At 43.8% G+C, this 22666-nt stretch overlaps 1 protein-coding gene across 1 annotated transcript in view; it reads right to left on the bottom strand.

Annotated features, from left to right (window-relative positions):
* Positions 1 to 260: 260 nt before the first annotated feature.
* LOC308286965 (low-density lipoprotein receptor-related protein 1-like) overlaps positions 261 to 22666 on the bottom strand; it is a gene marked incomplete at both ends in the record, with an annotated part of 303935 nt that continues 281529 nt past the window's right edge. The window contains 16 exons of the mRNA XM_080728087.1: positions 261 to 404; positions 2950 to 3094; positions 4613 to 4651; positions 5515 to 5608; positions 5956 to 6029; positions 6772 to 6879; positions 7403 to 7583; positions 10451 to 10612; positions 15280 to 15453; positions 16167 to 16307; positions 17307 to 17483; positions 19287 to 19406; positions 19599 to 19705; positions 20249 to 20430; positions 20912 to 21177; positions 22530 to 22649. Coding sequence (XP_080584213.1) covers positions 261 to 404; positions 2950 to 3094; positions 4613 to 4651; positions 5515 to 5608; positions 5956 to 6029; positions 6772 to 6879; positions 7403 to 7583; positions 10451 to 10612; positions 15280 to 15453; positions 16167 to 16307; positions 17307 to 17483; positions 19287 to 19406; positions 19599 to 19705; positions 20249 to 20430; positions 20912 to 21177; positions 22530 to 22649 — 2234 coding nt within the window. The remainder of the gene's footprint in view (positions 405 to 2949; positions 3095 to 4612; positions 4652 to 5514; positions 5609 to 5955; positions 6030 to 6771; positions 6880 to 7402; positions 7584 to 10450; positions 10613 to 15279; positions 15454 to 16166; positions 16308 to 17306; positions 17484 to 19286; positions 19407 to 19598; positions 19706 to 20248; positions 20431 to 20911; positions 21178 to 22529; positions 22650 to 22666) is intronic.

Raw genomic sequence — 22666 nt, forward strand, 5'->3', positions numbered from 1 at the left:
CCGCCCGCGGAAGCTTGTGATTGGCTGAACCGGAGGGAGCGCTCCGCTGTGTTCACTTGGACCGCGCGGAGGCACTATTCTGTCCCCCTGGTTTACGACTTCTTAAACCGCGCTGAGTCGGCTCATGCGACGTCAGCGCGCCTCCATCATACCCAACGAAAGAAAACAAGCGCTCGGGGCGTGGTTATCCCTTTTTCCTCACGGGGAGAAAGAAAACTAGCGTTGGGGGGTGGGGCGTAGAGTGACCAATGGGACAGTCTCTAAGAGGTCAGCGGGTCAACCAGAGGCTCTTCGTCCCCCCGCGACAGCAGCTCCTTCTTCTCGTCCGTGCTGGCCAGGGAGTTGCGGCTGTGCTGTCCCCCCATGTACAGAGTGGCGTAGACCGGGTTGGTGAAGTTGGTTGGCTGAATGGGAAAGACGGAGAGAGAGAGAGAGAGAGAGAGAGAGAGAGAGCAGTGGCGTCAGTTCAGCAAAAGCTAGGGTATGGCAAAGATGGGAGTCCTCGTGGAAAATAGGCATTACATTTTGGATAACACGGTTCTATTGTGAAAATAGCAGATCTACATGCTCACAACGCCTCGCAGCATGTAGATCGGCTATTTTCACAATGTCTAAAAAAAAGGACACAGGTTTCTACGGTTTCTTGGGCTGGATATGGCAGCCTGGAATGGTTTTTCAAGTGCAGCTAAACTTGGCATGTTAGTAAACATTCCACAATTAACAACAATGCATTGCACCTGTGCAGCTGACCTACGGAACCTGGGAATATACCATTTTGTCAAGCTGGGGAGAATACAAGTGTGGCGAATCTAATTATAATACCTTGTTAAAGTGACCATTATGTTAAATTTAGCATTTGTAGTTCTTTTACTGTAATTTAACAACATAATAACCAGCGCAGATAGACAACGAGACATTCATGGATTTACATTTAGAACTAACTTTTATTTCCCCCCCTGGAGCCAGGGTATGGCAGCTGCATACCCCTGCCATACCCAATTGACGCCCCTGAGAGAGAGAACACCACATCACAACATTAGATCAATGGCTCAACATTGACACAACAACGTTAGATCAGGGGTCTTCAACAGGGGGTCCAGGACCCCTAGGGGTTCCTCAGAGTTACTATAGGGGGTCCTCCAAATCTTTGTGTGATAGAAACCTTTTTTTTCTCCTTTTTTATATTAACCACTTGAACCCTAGCGTCCATATTCAGAGAACATTAGCCAAAAATAGCAGATCTACAAGCTCACTTTTGGGCTAGCTTTGGTGTAGAGGGGGGAAAAATGCAGACTAAGTACATAGTGAAAGGTCAAGTGTTTTAAGTATTGACAGTTCAAGTGGTTAAATATCTGAAAACACAAATGTAAATGCTTGCAAAATACAGTACACTGATGATTGGGGGACAAAAAAAGCTTAGAGAATCCCTATATATATATTTTTTTTACATACAATATAATCCAAGGTATTTATTTAAAGAACGAGAGATCACAGTAAATATCCTAAACCTTCTTCCTCCACAAACAAACTCTGCCCATGGGCACGGAATGTATTAAATGACTGTCCTGCCGGAAAAACAAACAGCAATACACCCCTGGGATGCAGTGAGTGCTGCTGGGACTACTTCTACATTGCATCTAAAGAGCCGTGGGGGTTCTCTTGGCCCCGGCTTGCTCGCGCAGACTGGTTCTTATCAGTGTGGCGTTGTCTGGATATGGGACCATGTAAAATACTACTAAAGGGAAGGACTGTTATTCAAAGGCTGGGACTAGGACAGTGGTGTCCAAGTGGACTTAAACCGGGATATCTAACCCGTATGGTTAGAAAGATGATTGAATGAAGCTAGTAGAGGTATCTGGGTTTTAAGGCCAGATACCCCAGAGTATGGGTATACAGTTCAGAGGTATATGGGTTGTAAGACCAGATACCCTGGTTTGTATGGGAATTGAAGGTCTGTGGATGGTCTTGAACGCAGTGATGCTACTAGCCCTGCATCCTGCGTCTGTGACGCATATCTTTAACAAAGGGCGCATTAAACTAAGCATCAATGCATCCCCAGGACACCTTCCTGCCATCAGTCATTTCACTGCACCAGCTGAGCTGCATGTGGTGGAGTCTCCACAGCTGTGCGTTCTGGCATTATATATGAGATGATTGAGATTGTCTTGTAAATCCATGTGTCTGTCCTTTATTTAAAGAAAAAGTATTAGTTTTAGTCTAATTTTAGTCGACTAAATATCATAAGATTTTAGGCGACTAAATCTACAGTTGATTTAGTCGACTAAATTATTTTTTGGCAGGCCTTGATGGCATCGTAATGACTGATTTTACGGTACACTTGGCAGCGCGACACGTTGTGAGCTTGTAGATCTGCTATTTTCAGCACACAACACCTGAGAGCAACCAAACATAAAATGACTCTCTTCTCCACTAATCCCTCCCTAACTTGATTGGGGTTTAGATTAGTATTAACGTTTATTGTACTTGATTGCGTGTTAGATTTGACTATTGTAAAATAGAAAAGCCTCCTGTGGACAGGTGATGAGAATTAGTACTTGTGCTAAAATCACTTATATCAATGCATCTGGTTCGTCCAATGTGATTGTGCTGTCCATATCAAATAAATAAAACATAACATAACATAACGCTTTAGTCTAGTTTTTATTTTGTTGACGAAATTGTCAATATATTTAGTCTTAGTTTTAGTCACCACAGCTTAGTTTTTGTTTAGTTTTTATTTTGTTTTCGTCAGTGAAAAAAACACAGTCGACAAACATTTTTCGTCATAGTTTTAGTCGACAAAATCAACACTGATTTGAATGACCACCTGTGGGTCCCGGGACCCATTACATTGAAAACCTAGCAACATCACTGTTGGAGATTCTCGAGGATGAGTCTATGAGGCTCCTTTGAGTTGACTGGAATTGTGTTTCATGTTTTATTTCCTACCTTGTCCGGGTCTAACGTAAAGTCTGCGTCCAGCAGTTCCCCGGCGTCGTCGTCCGGCTCGCCCTCGTAGATCTTGTAGGCGGGGTTACCGATCTCCACGTTCATGGCCCCATTGGTCATCCTCTGGTGCTGGAAGCCCTTAGCCCTGCGGGGGGAGGAATCGTTACGGTCAAGAGCAGATCCATTCGGCTGCCAGTGTGTCTTTGTAGTAGGGCATTCACCAAATATTCGAATATCAAAGTCACTATTCGACGTTGTTCACCGAAGTCGAATATTCACGTATTTATTTTTAAAATTTTAAAATGTTCTCTTTAAATAAACGTATAGTTTGTGAAAAGCGGGACAAAATAGCAGATCTACATGCTCACAACGCGAGGCATTGTGAGCATGTAGATCGAACAATGTTCGCCTCTTGCTTACTTAATATTTGACAGTTTGGCCAGTCCGAATATTCGATAATTCGAATACTAAAAATCACTATTCGTGAATGCCCTACTTTGTAGACGCGTATATACAACAACGCAAGCAAGTGGCATGGTCACATCACAAGGGAGGGGGGGAAGCGTCACATTACTGTCACCACCATCATCCAAGGAACAACAGTACAGCCAATCCTCCAGGTAAAACCCAACATTCATTCCACACTGCAGTGATTCCCAAACTGGGGGCCGGCGTTTAACCCATTAAGACCTGAGGCCGATTCTACGAACGCCTTCTAAATCAGTAACACTTTCACGATTTTTCAAAAATGATAAAAAATAGCAGATATGAACGAAGTGTCATGCTGCAAGCTTTGAATTGTGCTTTATCTAAAATGACACGGATGCTTTCCCAGTTTTAATGGGTTTATGTGCAACATTGTTTTCTCAATCAACAGTAAACAAACCAACCCTTGGGAACCCTTGGACTACACTGCACTGTAAAAACCTACACCTGTATACAGTATATCTACTGTATCTCTTGGTAAATGCTGGATGTTTTACTTCTTCACATTTTCCAACATTTATCTGCTTGGAAGAAGAATGCTGTCGCAGTGTCCGTCTCTCTAAGGTAATGACAGACACTACTGACACAAACCACAGACACGGTACGGTACAATACAGCACAGTAATGATAGACGTCGACACAGCACTGACCGCACGCAGACAGATCTATTCACACTGCGGCTTCCATAGATCTGTGCTTAAAAAGCCTGATTTATACTTAGTTAGCGCATGAGTGTCGCGCACCGAAAAGAGCCAGCCTACAAGCTAACAACGTGTCACAGCGCTAACTTGTTAAATTGTAGGCTGGCTCTTTTAACCTGCATCAAACCAAGTGTAACTCAAAGCTAAGCGTTATTCTTCGTCGTATGGCCGTGCCACTCGCCAGGAATAACGGGATTTCCGGCGGAGTGATGCGACTATATGACAAAGGATAGATGTGTGACTTAAGGATTGCGCATGGCTCAATGCGACCAGAGGGAATGGAACAACATTGACCACAGGGCTAAATAAATAAATACCACACTAAAACCAACGACTCATGACTGAGGGACAGAGAGAGAGAAGATCGCAGGAGAGGAGAGGAGAGGAGAGGAGAGGAGAGGAGAGGAGAGGATGAGATGCATGTTTTGGATGCAGAATTGGGATGTGGGTGAATGCGTAACCCTGGCAACCGTTACCGCGAGTGCCTGGAGCAGGACTTGCCGGGCCTGCTAGACCTGAAGGACACAAGAGATCATTACATAGAGGAGAGAAGAAGAAGAAGAGATGTCATTACATAGAGGAGAGAAGAAGAAGAAAAAGAAGAGATGTCATTATATAGAGAAGAAGAAGAAGAAGAGATGTCATAAAATGGAGCTGGGGTGGTTTGTTAATTTTGTGTTTTTTATTTGAAAAATGTTATCCCACGATTTTTGTAACCGATTATTTTTCACCCAGTGTCAAATGTCTAATGTAATCCTGGGTGCTACACTCCCTCTGCCAACCTGGGGAGACAACAGACTGACCTCATGCTTCCGTCTATGCATGAGGAGTCCAAAACGCTTCTTTTCACCTGACAGGGGGGAGTTTACCCGGTTGGACGTATCGCGTGGAAGGAACGCGTTATTCCAACCAGTTCCTTTCCCCTCCATCAGGCACTCGGCTGGCCAGGGGGAGGCAGTAAATGTAATTCTTATATCGCCGTTGTCGGGTGAAAACCCTGTATGTCCAAAACCGTTTGTTTTGCATTTATCATTTAAAAAATGTTTAAACTAGTGAAAACAGCCGATCTACAAGCACACAACGCCTCGCGGTGCGAGGCGTTGTGTGCTTATCAGCTGTTTTCACTACTTTTGTGCAACGGCCTTGTGTGATGAAGCAGTGCTTCACTTTGCGAAAAAACATACACATTTGAAACTTGGGAGATACGAGGTTTCTGCCCAACAGTGACGATATGACGCAATCTAAGATTTTCTTATGGGAATTTGAATACAAAAAGTGGGAGTGGCGTCAGGACTTGTGCATCTACTACAGAGAGGAGAGGGACAGACAGACAGACAGCACAGAGGTACAACTAAAGGGTCTCCAGTGTTGGACTCACCCACTCATCCTCTTCCTGTACCAGAACAAGGCTCCTCCAGCCAACAGAACCAGCAGCAGTAGGATGAGCACCGGGATCACTATGGAGGCCGTGTCTACGCACACGCACGCACACGCACACGCACACACACACACACACACACACACACACACACACACACACACACACACACATCAAGGTTATTACTAAAACTGTGAAAACAAAATCATTCACTTAAAATATAACTTTTGAACGTTCAGGTCAAAAGTTATATTGTTTTAACACACTCTACCATACAGATTGGACAAAATTAAAATGTATTCATTAAAAAATAAAGATACAGAGTCTGAAATATATAGGCTATAGAACAAGCCTTTAAAAACATCCATTGTCACAGAAGTTATTCCTTTTATGTTCATATAAAGCTGTGAGTGAGGTCCAGTATAGGAGAGTTGTACTTACGTCCACCTGACCCTGTGGAGTCGCTGGTGGTGGCCACCTCCTCACAACGATGCCCCGCCCACCCCGAGGAACATCTACACACACACACACACACACACACACACACACACACACACACACACACACACACACACGCATCACCAAAACATACCAAAAGAGAGATTAGAACTTTGCCCGCGACCCAAATTAGTGAAAACAGCAGATCTACAAGCACAAAACACTGCGCAAAGTGCTTGTAGATCGGCTAGTTTCACTACTTCTTTAACATTTGTTTTCTGATTTATGGAATTTCGTAGATTTTTCTTTTATTTATTCATTAAATCACTTTGGAGCACGTAAATAAAATAATCAAGCTCACGTTATGTCAATCACGTTTGCACTAGACTAGACTACTGCTCTGGTATATAAAAGAATTACTCGTAAAGACTACCGTATAGGTTATGAGAATTGTACTTTTTTCATACGTATTATCTGAATCTGCACCCAAGAAGATACCTGGAACCTCCCCAGACCATCCTAAGAGTTCAGCTAACCTTTCCTTTGAAGCGAGTTACATTATTATTGACAATGTTCTCAGCCTATCAAATTGCTAGGTACATTCAAAAATAATTTCTGCCAAAAAGTCAAAGAGTTAACTTAAAACTAAAGTCATTTTGGGATATAACAAGCATTCTGATTGGCTTAGGTCTAGGACATAGGCAATAAGGCACAATGAGGCAGCAGTGTAAGGAGTGTAGAGTTAGGCAGAACTGTCAATTTACTTGTATGGTGACCATCCAAACAAACGTTTCTGTTTTGTTTTTGTTTTTACTTCACCTGCATTCTGGAAGCTGTGTGAGGGGGTTGACAGAGCACTGTCCGTTGGCACAGTACTCATTAGAGTCACATGTGTAGCAGCTGGCCTGGACTCTGCCATTAGTACAACTATGAGACAGAGGAGTCACATGTTAGACCAGACTGTGTGTGAAATAACATACTAACTACATACTAATCTGTGTGTGAAATAACATACTAACTACATACTAATCTGTGTGTGAAATAACATACTAACTACATACTAATCTGTGTGTGAAATAACATACTAACTACATACTAATCTGTGTGTGAAATAACATACTAACTACATACTAATCTGTGTGTGAAATAACATACTAACTACATACTAATCTGTGTGTGAAATAACATACTAATTTGTGTGAAATCACATACTAACTAACTTGTGTTTTTAATGAATAGTTGCTTGGTCTACCTACGTCATGTCTTAGATTACTATTTCTATCTATGCTACTAACTACATACTAATGTAGTTAGTAGCATAGATAGATGGTGTGTGTGTGTGTGTGTGTGTGTGTGTGTGTGTGTGCGTGCGTGCGTGCGTGTGAGTGTGTGTGTGCGCGTGCGCGTGCACTGCACGTGCGTGTGTGTTTGTGCATGCCTGCATACTCACATGCACGTGACCTCCCCCGTGGGAGAGACGTTGGTGGGGATGCACTTTCCATCCCGGCAGTAGTGACACTTGTCCACCTCACACTGGCTGCCCATGTACTGAGGAGGGCAGCGGCACTGCTTGCTGCCATCTGAGCTCTGGAGGCACGTCCCCTTGTTGTGGCAGTAACCCTCACAGCTACCTGCTCACACACACACACACACACACACACACACACACACACACACACACACACACACACACACACACACACACACACACACACACACACACACACACACACACACACACACACACACACAGGCACAGAAGTGCACAGAAGTGGGAAAAGTACAGCAATGTTTTCACTTAGTAAAAGTATCAATACAGTAATGTAGAAATACTCTGTTACGGTATTAATAAAGGTGCAGTATTTAAAAGGTACTTGAGTAAAAGTAAAGTAAAAGTATCTGCATCAAAATATACTTAAATTACCAAAATTACTAAAAGTGCTCATTGTGCAGAATGTCCCATTTCACAAGTTCAAAATGTGTACAAATATATTTTCAAATAGCCGCAATATGTATAGGGCTGAAGTGGATAGTGGGTTTTGTAATAATATTCCAAATCTACAAAGTAACTACAGTATAAGTACATTTTTCATATAATCTGGTCTCCCAGACAGGAAGTACTCACGGTATTGACACTGGTCTAACAGGAAGTACTCACGGTATTGACACTGGTCTAACAGGAAGTACTCACTGTATTGACACTGGTCTAACAGGAAGTACTCACAGTATTAACACTGGTCTAACAGGAAGTACTCACAGTATTGACACTGGTCTGACAGGAAGTACTCACGGTATTGACACTGGTCTAACAGGAAGTACTCACTGTATTGACACTGGTCTAACAGGAAGTACTCACAGTATTAACACTGGTCTAACAGGAAGTACTCACAGTATTAACACTGGTCTAACAGGAAGTACTCACAGTATTAACACTGGTCTAACAGGAAGTACTCACAGTATTGACACTGGTCTAACAGGAAGTACTCACAATATTAACACTGGTCTAACAGGAAGTACTCACAGTATTAACACTGGTCTAACAGGAAGTACTCACAGTATTGACACTGGTCTAACAGGAAGTACTCACGGTATTGACACTGGTCTAACAGGAAGTACTCACTGTATTGACACTGGTCTAACAGGAAGTACTCACAGTATTGACACTGGTCTAACAGGAAGTACTCACAGTATTGACACTGGTCTAACAGGAAGTACTCACTGTATTGACACTGGTCTAACAGGAAGTACTCACGGTATTGACACTGGTCTAACAGGAAGTACTCACTGTATTGACACTGGTCTAACAGGAAGTACTCACGGTATTGACACTGGTCTAACAGGAAGTACTCACAGTATTGACACTGGTCTAACAGGAAGTACTCACAGTATTGACAATGGTCTAACAGGAAGTACTCACAGTATTAACACTGGTCTAACAGGAAGTACTCACAGTATTGACACTGGTCTAACAGGAAGTACTCACAATATTAACACTGGTCTAACAGGAAGTACTCACAGTATTAACACTGGTCTAACAGGAAGTACTCACAGTATTGACACTGGTCTAACAGGAAGTACTCACGGTATTGACACTGGTCTAACAGGAAGTACTCACTGTATTGACACTGGTCTAACAGGAAGTACTCACAGTATTGACACTGGTCTAACAGGAAGTACTCACAGTATTGACACTGGTCTAACAGGAAGTACTCACTGTATTGACACTGGTCTAACAGGAAGTACTCACGGTATTGACACTGGTCTAACAGGAAGTACTCACTGTATTGACACTGGTCTAACAGGAAGTACTCACGGTATTGACACTGGTCTAACAGGAAGTACTCACAGTATTGACACTGGTCTAACAGGAAGTACTCACAGTATTGACAATGGTCTAACAGGAAGTACTCACGGTATTGACACTGGTCTAACAGGAAGTACTCACGGTATTGACACTGGTCTAACAGGAAGTACTCAAAGTATTGACACTGGTCTAACAGGAAGTACTCACGGTATTGACAATGGTCTAACAGGAAGTACTCACTGTATTGACACTAGTCTTGCGTAGCCCCACAACTATTCCACAATCTCCGAATGCTATATAGAGTCTGGAACTACAGCTCCTGAACGGTGAGTACCGGAAACTGGCATTTCCGTTCTCAAAAATATATTTTAAAATATAATTTCTGATAAGCAGCAACATATATGTTTAGATGATTTTTATTCATATTAGGATAAATGTGCACAACTGTAAAAACGAAGCGGAAGTGGGGAGGAGGCTTCACATCCGCTTTATCGCTTCTCAAAGCAGATACTCATCATCAGACTTCTGTTGCTCCAGACTGTATGAAGGGAGCATTTGCAGATCAACGGTCTGGCCACGCGAGACTATATTGACAATGGTCTCCCAGACAGGAAGTACTCACAGTATTGACACTGGTCTCCCAGACAGGAAGTACTCACAGTATTGACACTGGTCTCCCAGACAGGAAGTACTCACAGTATTGACACTGGTCTAACAGGAAGTACTCACAGTATTGACACTGGTCTAACAGGAAGTACTCACAGTATTGACACTGGTCTAACAGGAAGTACTCACAGTATTGACACTGGTCTCCCAGACAGGAAGTACTCACTGTATTGACACTGGTCTCCCAGACAGGAAGTACTCACAGTATTGACACTGGTCTCCCAGACAGGAAGTACTCACAGTATTGACACTGGTCTCCCAGACAGGAAGTACTCACAGTATTGACACTGGTCTCCCAGACAGGAAGTACTCACAGTATTGACACTGGTCTAACAGGAAGTACACACTGTATTGACACTGGTCTAACAGGAAGTACTCACAGTATTGACACTGGTCTCCCAGACAGGAAGTACTCACAGTATTGACACTGGTCTCCCAGACAGGAAGTACTCACAGTATTGACACTGGTCTCCCAGACAGGAAGTACTCACAGTATTGACACTGGTCTCCCAGACAGGAAGTACTCACGGTATTGACACTGGTCTCCCAGGAAGTCGGGCGGACAGTGGCAGGTGGGCTGGTTCCCGGCGCTGACCGTACAGTTGCCTCCGTTCTGGCAGTAGTTCTTACAGGTGTGCAGGTTGCAGTTTGGTCCTGTGAAGCCGGTCAGACATCGGCAGGTGGGGGAGCCTATAGGGAATAGGACAGACAGTAGGACAAAAGGATAGCAGCGAAAAGAAGGCCTCCCTCTTATCACATTCGTCGCTGTCGGGCAGAAATTAATGCCCTACTCGATCATACTGCAGAGTCACGCAAAAGTAGCAGATTGGCAAGCAACTTGTTGATACTTTTGCAGTTGAATCCTGAAAAGTATTTCAATAAATACAATGTAAAAGGCTTTTCAAATGGGAAGCGGCAGACACAGCTGAATTAGTATATCATTTTCAACTAGAAGAAGTGCTCTTCCGAGCACAGGTCTCCACCAGCCACGTGTCCTGGTGGTGCTATAATAGGCCAATGTAAAAAGGGTGGCATGTGTTCTTCACCAATCTTAGACCTTTCATGGCGCCACCATGAGGCTGATTTGAACATTATGTAGTGTAATTTCTTCCTTGGCCTTTTGCGATTGTGCGTACACAATTTCATTACAATTGCACGCTGTTTGATTTGAGGCATTTTGTTAGAAACGGATCAATCCTGCAAAGTTTGGAGGCCAATCTTAACCAATCAGGATTGAATATTTAATACAGGACAGATCGTCTTGATCATATGACTGTAGAGATACTGTGTACTGATTTGTGTTCATTTTGGGTAAAATCTGAAGGAGTAATATCCAAAAATGTGTCTTACATATGTCGGCCTCCTGGTGGCGCTATAAAAGGCTGATGTGAAAAATGTGGGGCATCCAGGGAGTGCGCTTACAAAGTTTGAAACTGATCGGTGTAGTTATAGGTAAATGAGGCTGAAGTGGCATTTCTTCCTCATCCTAGTGGGAACGTGTGTGCGCGATTTCATGTTAATTGCACTCTGCATTTGTGATTTGAGGCATTTTGTCCAAAATGGACCAATCTTACAAACTTTGAAAGCCAATATCAGCCAATCAGGATGGAATATGGACAATCAGACAGATCCGTGTCGATCACATGACTGTAGAGACACTGTCTACCGATTTGCGTGATTTTTGGACAAAATCTGTAGGAGTAGTGTACAGAAATGTGTTTTGCAAACATCGGCCTCATGGTGGCGCTAGAACAGGGCCATTTGAAAAATGTGGGGCAGAGGTTCTGAATTGGCATCCAGGGAGTGTGTGTGCTCATTTTGGCAGCGACCGGGCCAACGGCGCCGGAGATTAGCTGTACACAAACTCGGAGGACGGACGTACGGACGCACGGACGCACGGACGGACAGACGCACGGACAGGGGCGAAAACATACTCTCCCCCTGCCTTCAGCTGGTGGAGACAATAAGAGGCGAGCGGGAAAATCTGAGTGACGAGCGGGAGCACTCCCATCAAACCGTGGCGTTTGTTGTGCTTGCCCGCGCCACCCGCAACACCACCAACATGGATGCCAAGAGCGCTGAAACTTGATGCTGGGTACTGGTTAGAAGAGGAGCTGCTCCAGCACCTCTTTACCTCATTTATAATTCGCTGCGCAGCAGTGTCACGCGGCAGATGGAGCAGATCTACAAGCTCACAACGCATTCATTCACCCACTGTTTTACACCTGTAAGTAAACCTGCGATGTGACACTAAAGCAGGTGTTCCCAAACTTTTTTGTCTCAGGGCACCCCATGAATATTTTTTTAATCCGAGGCACCCCTACATTATAATTTTCATTCCCAGCACCTTATATTTATAGAATATCGTCGTTGTCGGGTGGAAACCTTGTATGTCCAAAACCGTTCGTTTTGTATCTATAAAAAGTTCTAAACTAGTGAAAACAGCAGATCTACAAGCATCGCGAGGCGTTGTGTGCTTGTAGATCGGCTGTTTTCACTAGTTTTGTGCGACAGTCTTGTATGATGAAGCAGGGCTTTGCTTTACCAAAAAGACATACACATTTGAAACTTGGAGATACGAGGTTTCTGCCCGACAGTGACAATATTTTAGTAGTTATGTTGTGAGGAAAATGTTGAGATAATAGCCATTTTGGTTAGAACTGACTGAAAATAACGTTGTACTTCAAGTTTAAAATGATACTAAATATTTTTTCAACTGTCCAAATAAATTCCAAATATTATCAAATTATCTCACAGCACCCCTGGACTGCCGTCACGGTACCCCAGGGTGCCCCGTCACCCACTTTGAAAACCCCTGCACTAAAGATCATTCTGAAGACATTTGGAAGCACAATAGCCCCGTTTACATGCACGCATCTAATCGTATTAAAAACAAGATTTTAGATAAACCCGATCTAATTCTGCATGTATACACCTAAATAAACCCGATCAAAACCAACAAGATTTAAATTCTGATCGGATGCAGAGGGGTGGTCTAGACTTTTTTACGACCCGATCAAAAGGAAAATCCTTCCATGTATACACCTAACCCGATTAGAATGTGACATGTTCTTTCAGCGCAGGCTTCCTGGCCATTTATTGTGGCACTTTTTGTGATGTTTCACCACATCTATTTAGTTTATAAACGCATTTTTTAATCAATCTATAAATGTGCAGAATATCTGTGTAGCCTGCCTACGTTAGTGTGCGTGTTTGCGTGCGCTCACGCGAGTCCCAATTAAGACTCCTGTCTCGATTGAGAACCGTAGGCTATCTTCACGGGTCCAAAAAATGGTCCCGAAAACTAAATGGACCGTCAAATTTTGACCGATTCCGACCAGTTACGAAACAATAATCAAATTACAAAACCAAACCTGAGTGGCCCCGTAACGGTCTCGTCCAATTCCGTCCCGTTCCGACGTTCATTCTTTTTTTACAGACCGAAACCCGTGACATGTTGTCCCAAAATCCTTTTATTTCCGATGTTCCGAGAGACCCGACCATTTAATCATTATTAAAACCCTCTTTTATGTAACTCACTGCAGCCGTGCAGCGTGATGTTAACTGATTGACAGGCAGAAGAAGGCTGCCAAGGAATCTATAATATTAAGATCGAAACAAAAGCCAGGGATAAAGGAATACTTTTAGGCTATTCTCTAACTACAGAGGTAAGTCATTTTCGGTTTGTTTGACATGGTTTAACTTGTACGCGGTCGCGGGTGCTTTTTCATCAAAAAATAGCCGATCTACAAGCTCACCACGCGTCGCGCATCACGCATGCATTTACGCACGCACCAAGATCTTTTCCCTCCGCTGTTAAACTGATCCTAGACCAGCATTATCATCTCACTGCTACACAGCCATTCATCTCGCGGCCTCACGGCTAACAGACCTGATCCTAGGTCAGCCTAAACACAGCACACACGTTAAACATAACTCCAGTAGTTCGTTCCTGAGAGAAAGAGAAAGATATTCTAGCGCGACTGGACGCTACGTCCTCGTTCATCTATCCTCCTGTCTCCTGTCGAGTCCTGTGCGTCTTTGACCACGACCAGGTCAGATTGATCTGGCCACTATAACTAATTGTCTTCTTGTGATCACAAATAGCCTAATAAACCACCAGCAAAATATCCTATATTCTTAATCAGAGAAATAATATTTAAAGGGGACTGGGGTAAGGGGATATATAGCTAAGAGATAAGTAGCCTATTACAGACTTTTTGTTATTATCGTGAATGCACTTGTCCATGAAGCCTATTATTGGGCCGTCAGGAGCAAATATGGATTGTGACATGATGATTATAATAATGATAATATAGGCCTAATACATACAGAACAAGGCACATCCCCAATAATCTAAAGGGAATACCCATGGCCTCCCCTAAAGCCAACATCATAGTCGCCTGGGCGGTGGAAGGCTTTACACCGCGGTGTAGTCTTTTCGAGTCTTTTTGAGTCATGAAACTACAACGTTACGTCATTCCTCGCGGTGGAGAGCTTTACACCGCAAGTCCCAACACATCTCTCTGTTTTTACTATCAGACAGACAGGCTCTACACCCCGTTCACTGATTGGTCGATCTAGACCAGTCAGTCACGGTGTACAGGACTCCACCGTGAGTGACTATGATGTCCTACACTTATTTTCTGACTTGAGGTGGAAAGCTCTCCACCGGTGGATAGCTCTCCACCGTACACTCTGATACGGGCTTTAGTAACACGAAACCTTGTGAAATACAATGTTGTCAACCAATCATCAAGGACGATGATACACAAAATAAGAATCTAATTAAAAGAGCATTGCAGCTTATTTTTTCACTTTGGTGGGGCTGTGCATTTGCATTAGGCTCCATTATTATTACTATTATTAATGGATACATTTATTATTTAATCATTTGCGTCACAACACGATTTAAAAGTGGGCACATGTAAACACCAGATCGGATTGATCTCACCCCATGTAAACACTTGATCCAATACCTTCAATCGGGTTTATTTAGATCAGATTGGAATGAAGCTGGCATGTATACGCAGCTAATGTGTCTTGAACTGTCTTCAATAAGTTTGAAGATCTGCTATATATATATTTTGCCACACAACACGTTGTGCCACAGAGCGTAAATATACCGTATGGCAGGCAACAATAAATGAAAACATGTTGAAATGCAGTGAAATGCACGTTCCTTCATGGGGGTCTGAATTGGCCCTTACAAGTCTGTAACGGGATAAGGGGAGACCTTCAAATTTCAAAGTTTGAGAACCACTGCTGTACGGGACATTGTGCAGGTGCCTCCGTTGTGGCAGTAGTCTCTACACTGGTCTATCTGACAGCATGAATGTGCAGTGTGTTTGCGTTACCTGTAGGGGACGCTGTGCAGGTGCCTCCGTTGTGGCAGTAGTCTCTACACTGGTCTATCTGACAGCTCTCTCCGGCGTAGTTGGGCTGGCAGCGACACTTCTGCTGCTTGCGGGCGTTCAGGAAGCAGCTGCCTCCGTTCAGACACTGCACGGTGCAGGGGCCACTGGGGGGCGCTGGTGTGGAGGGGAACACATCCATTCAGCCTTACTAAACAGCACACTCTGTATTATTCGGCTGAAATGCTTTGATTTAGCAAAAACACCCAAAAACACACTGTGAAATGTGAGGTGTGTGTGTGTGTGTGTGTGTGTGTGTGTGTGTGTGTGTGTGTGTGTGTGTGTGTGTGCGTGCGTGCGTGCGTGCGTGCGTGCGTGCGTGCGTGCGTGCGTGCGTGCGTGCGTGCGTGCGTGTGTGTGTGTATGTATGTACGTACGTGTGTGTTCACATTCTTAGCTAGCATGTTATACAGTATAGTTATGCCAGGTTCATTTTTGGCCTGGCCTCCTATAATAGTTTGTATCCACGAGTTTCCAACGCCCCATAGTGCATTGTGCAGACGCTGTACCGAGCTTCCGGCGCCGCAGCCGAGTGTGATTTACAAGCTCACAACAGGCTGCATCTGCGACGCGACGTGAGCTTGTATGTCTGCTGTTAAACAATCTCCAGTAAACTCCCGTGGAAACAGGTGGATAGTTTCAATGTACATATTAAATAGATTTGTTTTTATACTGTTTAGGCTTATAATAGATTCTTGGTTTACCTATGATCCTAGATGACTATTTAGATGCATTTGATGTATTACCTCGTGTTTACCTTGCTTATTGTAAGTCGCTCTGAATTAAGAGTGTCCGTTAAGTGCCTATAGCATCTAGTAAATGTCACTCACAGACAGGGGACAGGGTGGGGGTGGGTAACTCCACGCAGGTGCCATTGTCCAGGGTGCGTCCGTTGGGGCAGGTACACACCGGCCCGCTGGGACTGAGCAGACACAACCACTCACACTTCTTCCTGTCACATGGGTTGGCCACTGAGAGAGAGAGAGGGGGGAGAGAGAGAGAGAGAGAGAGAGAGAGAGAGAGAGAGAGAGAGAGAGAGAAGAAGCAGAGGGGTAACATGTCAATATACCGTAATTCTAGGTACGAATAGGGCTGAGTGCCCAATATGTAGGATATACAGGACTAATGGTCCCACAAAAAAGTGGGACCAAAAAAGATGAAATTTGATCTCCATTTATACAATACACTGATTGATAGGTCTCATGCACGTAGCAACCACCGCATTGGCTGCTGTTCATTGGTCAACGCCGGGGTCGCCACATTGGTTAGAGCAGGGGTCTTCAATGTTTTCAGGCCAGGGACCCCTTAGTTGAGAGAGAGATGAAGCAGGGACCCCTACAACCTGTTTCCATATAGTTTCATCTTTTGACAGCACAATCACCAGTGTATTTTGGAATCATGTCAATTTGTGTTTTCAGATATTTTACCACTTGAACCGTCAATACTTAAAAAAGAATTTGACCTTTCACTCTGTACTTAGTCTGCTCTTTTTCCCCCTCTACACCAAAGCTCTTTGCCGTAAATAGCCGATCTACAAGCTCACAACGCCTCGCAGCGAAATGTTGGTTGTTGAAATAAATGATTTGCATCGTGGCTGAAGTGAAAAAAAAAACATGTTATGCAGCCTCTTTTTTTGTTAAACATTATTGTCTGCTGTGGTCAGCACCTCTCCAACCCAGGCGTTGTGTTTACCTGACAAATGCATTAGTAGGCACTGCTTGCTCTCACCAAAATGGAAGTGGTGTTGAAAGTACAGCCCCCTGTCTATGGATTGGTCTATACAAGTTTCATATCCTGTAACCTGACGAAGCCCTTCTTGGGTGAAACCATGTTTGTTTGATTAGTAAAAGACAGGACAGCATTATACTGTATGCTTCCTTACAGGTAGCCATACAATGTTCTAAAAACATGGTTTGGCGCTGTAGTGTTGTTACTGTATGCAGTGTGTTTTCTTTTTTGTTGGGACTCACTCTCAGGCTGCTTGTAGCGGTGGTAGAGGACGATGTCCGTGGCATGGTTCATGGCCATGGTCAGGCTCTCAGAGAGACCCTTGCCGAACTTGTTGACCCGGAAGACGTAGTTGTTGTGGTACGTGACGCCATAGATGTAGTCCTCGAACACGTCGATGCTGAATGGGTGGTGAAGTTCTGCCGTGGTGAAGAGGAACGTCAAATATGAGCATCATTCACAACTTTAACTTACACAGTAGCACACTATCAGTGATATTATTGTGGAGGCTGTCAGGTAACAGGAAGAGAGACACATGGAGTGACACAGCAAAGGCCTTCAGGTTAAGAACAAAACCGCGACCCGCTGCTAGGGTGAATTAGAGCCTATTTACTATACAGTATGTGGTATGCACGTGCCATAGTGTGCTTTCACATGTGTCCTGTTTAAAACCAACCAAAAAACTGAGTCCTCTTGTGGATTAAGAAGAAGGACAAAAGAAAAGGGACTTTTTTTGACATTTTTCACATTGTCATTTCACCTGAACAAGGACTTAAGGCCTCTCCATACTTCGACCGAAATGTTCGGTGAGTTGTGTTTTCCGACGTGCAAATTTCCGAACTCTCATTCGGTCTAATGCTTTTCAGAAGTCCCCAGGGACATAATTTTATGGTCGAAAAGGACCTTTTGACCGAAATCTTCGGTTTCGGTCAAAGTATGGACAGCCCTTTAGTTCTCTTTCTGGTCCACTTCAGCTCTGAAGGAGATTCACTCCTCTTTCTGTTTAGTTCACACAATGTAATTCATGTGAGCTCAGCCCTGTGGCATTCATTTGGTATTGTGTTAAATCAATCCACAGAGATAGGGAAAACAAATGTAAATTTGTTCAAATCACATTCGAATACAATAAACAAATTAGGAGACTGCAAAAGAGACAGGCACGGAGGAGAAGAATCTTACACTTATGGACTGACACAATTATGATATCACCCTCCCCGCGTTCCTTCCACCAAACACAGGCTGATTGTGTTCGTATTCACGTTATTCCTGGCCCCGCCCCCGGCTTCCTGTTCATATCCTGAAAGAGGCGGAGGCTGAAAAAGCTGACCTGAAAAAAAAAAATTTGGTTTCCTGTTGTCCTTGCATTAAAGTGTCAGTAGTTGGCGTTCTAGGCTCTGGGCTCTGAATGTACCTGGGTTGCCATGTCTGCTTATAATAAGCAATTTGTGTCTCTAAAAACAGTATAGGCCTAGTTGCTTATTGGGCTTACTTTCTAATATTTTTTAAACCAGTGGTTCCCAAATCTTTTCATATCAAGGACCCCAGATTAACATATTTGTCCACAGTCGCAGACCCCCATCTGAAAATATGTGGTGCCAGGGACCTTCACACAGATTTATGTTGTTAAAATGTTTCAAAAATATTCAAATTTACTTTTTTTTCCCTCAATATTTTTTAAATAGCAAATATACAAGCTCACAATGTGTCACAATGTGACACATTGTGAGCTTGCTGATCTGCTATTTTCAATTGTAAATGTAAAGTAGTATAGCCTAGTTGCTTCTGTTGGGTTTATTTCTTTGGCAAAATCTGGCAACAGACAATTCTGTGTCACTTCCTTATGTGGGAGGAAGTGAAAAGATGTTTTTTGAAGCAGCACACAGGAAAAAAAACTCTCTAGCGCAAAAGAAAATGGCAGCCTCCATAGAGAGGGCCAGGAATATGGTGAATAGAGTAGATGTTCGACAAAGCCGGATGCACCACTGTGGATTCAAACCCACAATCTCTGCAGTGGTGGGCAGGCACTTCACCACTGGACCACCCGAGTGTTGCTTTTTCAGCTGATATTGAAAACGCAGCAATAAGCTGATAAACTTTGACGTAAGACAAATGTAATATAGAAAGAGAATGTGACATCATGTCACACCATTGAAAGCAATAGCTGAAAACCTCACAAGATGGCATCACCTACAGTAATACGTTGTACGTTATTGTCACTCAACTGTTCTTGATGCTGGTGATGGCTATCACTGCATCGCTGCCGTTCAGCCGGACGCTGCCAATCAACGACAGCTTGGCGTCGGCCCAGTACAGCCGCTCGTTGAAGTAGTCCACCGCCAGACCTGTGCAGGCGTGCACGTGAGCACACACACACACACACACGCACACGCACACGCACACACACACACACACACACACACACACACACACACACACACAGATAGCATGTAGCTCAATACTATACTATACTACTTTAGTAAAACAGAGGGGAATAGGTGTGTGTGTCTGTGTGTGAGTGCGTGCATGTGTTTTACCGGTTGGCCACTGGATATTCTCTTCGATCAGAGTCTCTCTCATGGTTCCATCCATGGCAGCAGTCTCTATCTTGGGATGGTTGCCCCAGTCGGCCCAGTACATCTTCCTATACAAACAGTTATCACACAGGAATTAAATGCTGCTGTATCACAACACTATTATTTCCAATACGTGACGAGTCAGGAGTGGGAATGTGTTGCGCTGCACGACCAGCCTTTAAACTGGCTCCCAGAATGAATACATCTGAAAACGCTGCATTCGCCTCTCCGTGTGTATAACCGAATATGCATATTTCTTGAAATGATGACGTTACGGCACAACCTCACATGTGCGAAGCCCAGGCCTGGCATATATATACATACATAATATATATATATATATACGGTACATACTACAGTGGTTTTGTTGCGTTCTCAGTGGACACATGCATTTCTTGAGAAGATTCCGTATGTACGGTAAACGTTTTAGAAACGGCTCAGTGTATCGTCTTCGTGTATACGTAGCCTAAATGTTTTCTGTTGACCATCTGGCATTTACATTTTACAATACGTTTTTTTGTTTTTTTGCAGTGACCGCCAAAGCTTGGCCTCTTCTGCGCAACTTTTAAATGGTTAGAAATATTGGGAAGAAGCGATCTCTATACGCTCACCCTCTGGGAGGATCCACCACGATGGCGTAGGGTTCGTCGATCATGCCGGAGATGAGCGTCTTGCGGTGGCGTCCTCCGTTCACCTGGGCCACCTCGATGACGTCCCGGCCAGAGTCGGTCCAGTACAGGTTACCTGCCACCCAGTCCACCGCTATGCCCCGCGGCATCTTCAGACCAGGGATCTGAACACACAGCACAACACAATAGGGCATTCACGAATAGTGATTTTTAGTATTCAAATTATTCGACCTCAAAGTATTTGAATAGTCGAATATTCGACAGGACTGGCCAAACTGTCAAATATTATAAGTAAGCAAGAGGCGAACATTGTGAAAATAGCCGATCTACATGCTCACAACGTGTGCTTGTAGATCGTCTGTTTTCACTAGTTTAAATCATTTTTAAAATGATAAATTCAAAACGAACGGTTTTGGACATACAAGATTTTCACCCGACAAGGAAGAAAACTGTCGCTGGAGTAGTGGGAACGCCACCGTCGCCCCCTGCAATGTTGTGGCCCTCGGCTTGGTACCCTAGACATAATTCGGCCCTTGGGAAAACTAATTGGGGAACCCTGCCTAAGGCGTCTTACTAGCACTAACACTTGGAGGACATTTGGTTCCTCACAAGTACAGTGATACAAGTACACACACACACACACACCTCCAGGTCGGTGACCCTGGCGTCAGTCTGCCGGCGGTGTCGGTTGTGGTTGTTGGGCGAGGAGCTGGATGGCAGCTCGTAGGAGGAGATGCGTCCCGTGTGCCAGTTGGTCCAGTAGATGCGGTTGGTCTTGGCGTGCAGGTCCATGGCGTCGATGCGCACGTTGGCGTCGCCCTGGAAGATCTGCTCGTAGCGCCAGTCGGGCACGCCGGGGTCCAGGCCGCGGATCTCGTTGTCGTCGGCGATGTAGAGGACCTGCCTCAGCGCTGGAGAGAGGTGATCAGGGACGGAGCTTGTTAATCTTTATTGATAATGAGCACCTTATCGATCCTGCTTATTGAGCCGGGCTTTACAGAAAGGGTACCCATTATTGTGTATCATTATTTTATGCTTTAACTATTGAAAAATAGCAGATATACAAGCTCACAGCGCGGCACCGAGTGCCGCGCTGCGAGCTTGTAGATCTGCTATTTTTGAAAAATCGTGAAAATTTGAATTTTGACACGATTCTATAAATGTCTTTTGAATCCTTTATGGCAGGAATCTGGCCAGCCATCGTCAAAGAAAAGGTCCTTATTTTCACTTGAACTGGAGCTCAGTTAGTCTGTTCTTGAGAGACTACTATGTCAGAGGTTCTCAAACCTTTTCATGTGAAGGACCCCCAAAATGATATGTATTTGACCACGGACCCCATCTCAAAATATTTAGGTCCAGGGACCCCCCAGAAGCAAAATTTGAGTTACAAACGTTCGCTTTAAAAATACATATATTCAAATATTTGCACACATTTTCACGACTTTTTCAAAAATAGCAGATCTACGAGCTTGTATATCTGCTATTTTTCACTGGTTAAAGCATTCAATAATTCTAGGCCTAAATGGGTTCTTTATTGATAATGAGCACCTTATCGATCCTGCTTATTGAGCCGGACTTTAAGCGAGCCCACTATTGAGCGTTTTCTAATATTTTGTGGAAAGACGTGAGAAAGGATTCTGAACAGAGCTGGTATCTTTTTTTATTATCCAGTTGTCGCGACTGTGAGTTTGTGGCTGACCACCATCTATGGAAGATGACAATTAACAAAAGTAACAAATAATATCATTAAAACAATCATTCATTAATGTGCAAAAAAAGTTAAATGGCTTTATATTATGAATAGTAATGTAATAAGGTCTTGATTGCCTCTTGTCTTGATTGTTTAAACATGACGTCATGGGCCGCTATGCTCGATAACAGGCTTGATAAGCCCGAATAAAACACTCACACACTGATTGTAGCATATTTGGCATATTTGGTCTCCAATATGCTTTTATTGTACCAAATGAAAAGTGTGAAGTTTCGAGCACCAAGCACTTCTTCAGAGTCAGACTCAAAAACATTGTGAACATGGCCGCTCTACAAGCTTGTAGTTTGTCTATTTTCACAATGTTTATCTGTGGAACCGAGTCAGGGTGGGGGCTCCCCAGTTCAAATAAGAATATTTTGGGGGGTCGTGGCCTGAAAATATTTGGAAACCCTTGCCCTACACTACACTACATACACACACACTATTTGTACAACACAAACTATGGATCACCTGATGAATGTGATATTATTATGAGATGCAGTATCTACTCACAGTCAGCCTTGCAGGTGTCATTGATCCTGGTGAAAAACTTGTGACAGCTGCACTTGTGAGAGCCCTTGGTGTTGTTACAGATGTGAGAACACACTCCGAACTGCTTGCACTCGTCTTTATCTGGCAACCAAAACCAT

Source organism: Nannobrachium achirus (assembly GCF_963921795.1).
Source record: "Nannobrachium achirus genome assembly, chromosome: 6".
Lineage (NCBI taxonomy): Eukaryota > Metazoa > Chordata > Actinopteri > Myctophiformes > Myctophidae > Nannobrachium > Nannobrachium achirus.